The sequence below is a fragment of the Lutra lutra genome, chromosome 7, assembly GCF_902655055.1.
Source record: "Lutra lutra chromosome 7, mLutLut1.2, whole genome shotgun sequence".
NCBI lineage: Eukaryota > Metazoa > Chordata > Mammalia > Carnivora > Mustelidae > Lutra > Lutra lutra.
Genome location: NC_062284.1, coordinates 145,659,848 through 145,662,963, shown reverse-complemented (window position 1 = coordinate 145,662,963; position 3,116 = coordinate 145,659,848). Strand labels below are relative to the sequence as shown.

Here is a 3,116-nt window from a genome sequence, read left to right as displayed (position 1 = left end):
TCTCTAATTTTTCCCTAACCTTAATCTACTACTGCTATGTTTTTAAAGAAATTATAAAATATATTTCAGAGTCACCTACTTCAGCATTTATGTCCTCTGGCATTACGACTTGCTTAAATACATAAATTTAACTACTATTTAGAAAAAGAAACAGAATGAGTATAAAAAATAACCTTTACTAAACGTTTCACAAGGCAGATACCAGCATTCTTTCATTTTTTAAAGATTTTATTTGACAGAGACACAGAACACAAGCAGTGGGAGCAGGAGAGGGAGAAGGAGGTTCCCCGCTGAGCAGAGAGCTGGATGTGGGGCTCAGTCCCAGGACCCTGAGATCATGACATGAGCCAAGGGCAGACACTTAACCCACTGAGCCGCCCAGGAGTCCCCAGATATAAGCAGCCTTCTTTGCCTACTTTGCTCAATCATAACAAATGTTCACAAAACGGGTATTTCGCAAATCATCAAGACTGATCTGTTTGTCTTGCTTTCATGGGAGGGGACAGTGACCTGGCTTCTAGATGGCCCGTGAGTTAAGCTGAAGAATAAAGGCAGCGGGGTTATTTTTAGCGCTCTACAGGCATAAAAATACAGCACGAAACTGTGACCTACAGCTACGCACGGCACAGCAGCGCACCACGCGACCGTCTCCCCGTAGCCGGGAGCGCATCCGTGCTGCCCCGCACTGTCGCTCCGCTTCATTACCAAAGAGAAGTCGGAGGCATTTAGGACCGGAGCCCACTGCCGCTGGCATCTTTCTCAAACAGACGGAGCTACGTTCAGAAGGTAGACCGTTCTGTAATTCGTGCAGAAGAGTAAGTTATTTTTGTCATTTCGTCTAGCTTACTTACAAGGTGAATTAATGAGCATTCTCCCTAAATGAAGACATTACAACCTCATTCCTAACACAGAAACTTATTTATTTCAAATAGAGCTTCAGTGGGTAAATAAGGAGGCTCACTCCTTCCAACAGGGGCCACAGCCAGGAGCCCAGCGCACGCCCGAGTAACCACCGCTTCGCCACTAAGTCAAGCAGAGCTGCTGGCAGACCCAACGTACCAGGTACGCCCAAAACCCTTTCTGCACCAAACCTCAGTCCGAGGGGCGCTTCCAGATAGCACTTCCTCTCCGTTAATGTTTTAAAGCCTCCTGAGAACTCTTAATAGCAAGTGTCCATGTTATTTTCAGAGAATGTTCAGTCCCGAGACCATCTCTGACGTGGTAGATTTCGTTCCTGCTTCGCCACGTAAATGTATCTTCAAAGCCTGGTTTTTGGTACTGACCTAGTTAGAAAACGAAAAGCTTTAATCCATGCTCTAATCTCATTCTGACCTGCATACCTAACCAGTGAAAACTCACACACTTTTCTGGCAAATTTTTTGCTATTTGCTCATCAGAACCACAACGTTTGGTGCAAATAAACAAGTGAGAATATTTCCACAGGCTAAAAATGCCACTTTTTGGCTGGATGAAGTGGCCAAAATATGATTCCTACAAACCCACACACTACCCCGGCTCCGAAGCCGTGACGAAGACTCTGCTTCGGGAACTGAAGTGGCATCTGCAAGAGCGAGAGAGATTAATACAAGAGATCGAAAATGAACAGAAAGTGAGAAAAACAGGTGTGGATTACAGCTGGCTGAGAAACTACCAGAATCCCCACACGACCATCCCTGCCACCGAACAACGACAACTTGAAGTCCTTTGCTCCCAAGTTCAGCCTTGTCAAACTGGAACTATTCTCAGCAGGTAAAAATACTATGTTCTCTTTTGTGGTATTTTGCTACTGTCGAGTCTAAGTTCCTCATACAGCTAGACTGGAAACTGTATTGTATCATGTAAATTCTTTAATTGTGGGTATCAAAAACCCGGAACCAAAATCCCCAAGGACAGACTGGCTAGGAAATATTTTTAAGTCATATGCAGAATTTCTTTACTAAGATGCATAATTTTAAAGGAATATGCAGATTACGCAAAACAGCGAGCAACTACTATAGGATCACGGTATTTAGGCTGTATTTTGCAGATACAAAGAAACGACAAAAGAAAGTTTCTGAACTGAATATTCATTACTGGTTTCCCTGCAGATTTCGAGAAGTTTTAGCAGAAAACGATGTACTGCCATGGGAAATAGTCTACATCTTCAAGCAAGTTCTGAAAGACTTCCTAACCAGTTCTAGCAAAGGTAACCAGCAAGAAGGCCCAGAAGAGTCAGGGAACACAGATTGTCCCATTCCGTCTGTGATCCTGGGGACAAGCTCCAGGAGTTCCGATAAAGACGAAATACCCACGATTTCCAGCTACGTGGACAAAACCACAAAGAACAGGTTCCCAGCGTTCTCACATAGAATATGGAACCTACCCTATTATTACCCATCGAGTTAAGTTACTTATAACCGGAAGAGTTTTTATGGCCATCTTTAGAAGAATTCTTAGTATTAAGAATATGAAAAAGTAATGTGATTTCACGTTTCTCTGTTGCAAAGTCAGATGTTAAGTAGTTTTTAACTATGCATCCTATGTTTTAAATAGTGTCCCTTTTTTATCCACTCTAAAAATGCAATGTTTTATTGAACTGTATACTTTTAATTAAAATGATTCCTAAACATTTTGAAAAAAATGTTTGAAGTATTTTCTTATACTTCAAACATCTCACAGGAACAAGTATGGAATAGGACAAATTCTGTGTGAAAATTAGACATTAAGCTGACTTTTATTCTGAAGCTATGCAGAGAATAAAACAAGTGACTGATGTGAATCAGACTTTTACGCTGTAACACAGAACTGACTCGAGCTCAGTCATTCTCAGCAGGGAAGGGGAAAATGGGCTGTGACAGAGGAAATAATGTGCAGATTAAAGACTAAATTAGGTGTTTTACTCCAACATTCAGATTTGTTACAAATTACATTTTTAATCCCAATAAACATTATGGGAAAGTTAAAAAAAAAAAGAGCTCTATATGGTATCAATAAAAAGAAAGAGAGTGGGTTCATTCAAAATAGCAAATATTCTGGGGGGCCTGGATGGCTCAGTCCACTAAGCCTCCAACTCTTGATTTCAGCTCAGGTCATGATCTCAGTGTCATGGAATCGAGCCCCAGGCAGGCTCCCTGCCG

The 3,116-nt window shown here is 41.8% G+C and overlaps 1 protein-coding gene across 3 annotated transcripts; it reads left to right on the top strand.

Moving 5' to 3' along the window:
• Positions 1–391: 391 nt before the first annotated feature.
• Positions 392–2,540, top strand: RD3L (RD3 like). 3 transcript variants are annotated; one of them, XM_047738891.1, is made up of 4 exons: positions 392–786; positions 974–1,062; positions 1,444–1,749; positions 2,088–2,540. In XM_047738891.1, the coding sequence occupies exons 3-4, from the start codon at positions 1,451–1,453 to the stop codon at positions 2,383–2,385; spliced, it is 597 nt and encodes a 198-aa protein (XP_047594847.1). In that variant the 5' UTR covers positions 392–786; positions 974–1,062; positions 1,444–1,450; the 3' UTR covers positions 2,386–2,540. The 3 variants fall into 3 exon arrangements, with proteins under 3 accessions (XP_047594847.1, XP_047594845.1, XP_047594846.1); XM_047738889.1 differs by having other exon boundaries at positions 935–1,062; XM_047738890.1 differs by having other exon boundaries at positions 392–815; positions 935–1,062.
• The last annotated feature ends 576 nt before the right edge of the window (positions 2,541–3,116 follow it).

What these genes read in the sequence shown, in the direction of transcription:
- RD3L (XM_047738891.1), top strand. Translation starts at nt 1,451, where the DNA reads ATGCCACTTTTTGGCTGGATGAAGTGGCCAAAATATGATTCCTACAAA. An exon ending in ACTGGAACTATTCTCAGCAG is followed by an intron (nt 1,750 to 2,087) that starts GTAAAAATACTA and finishes GTTTCCCTGCAG; the next exon opens with ATTTCGAGAAGTTTTAGCAG.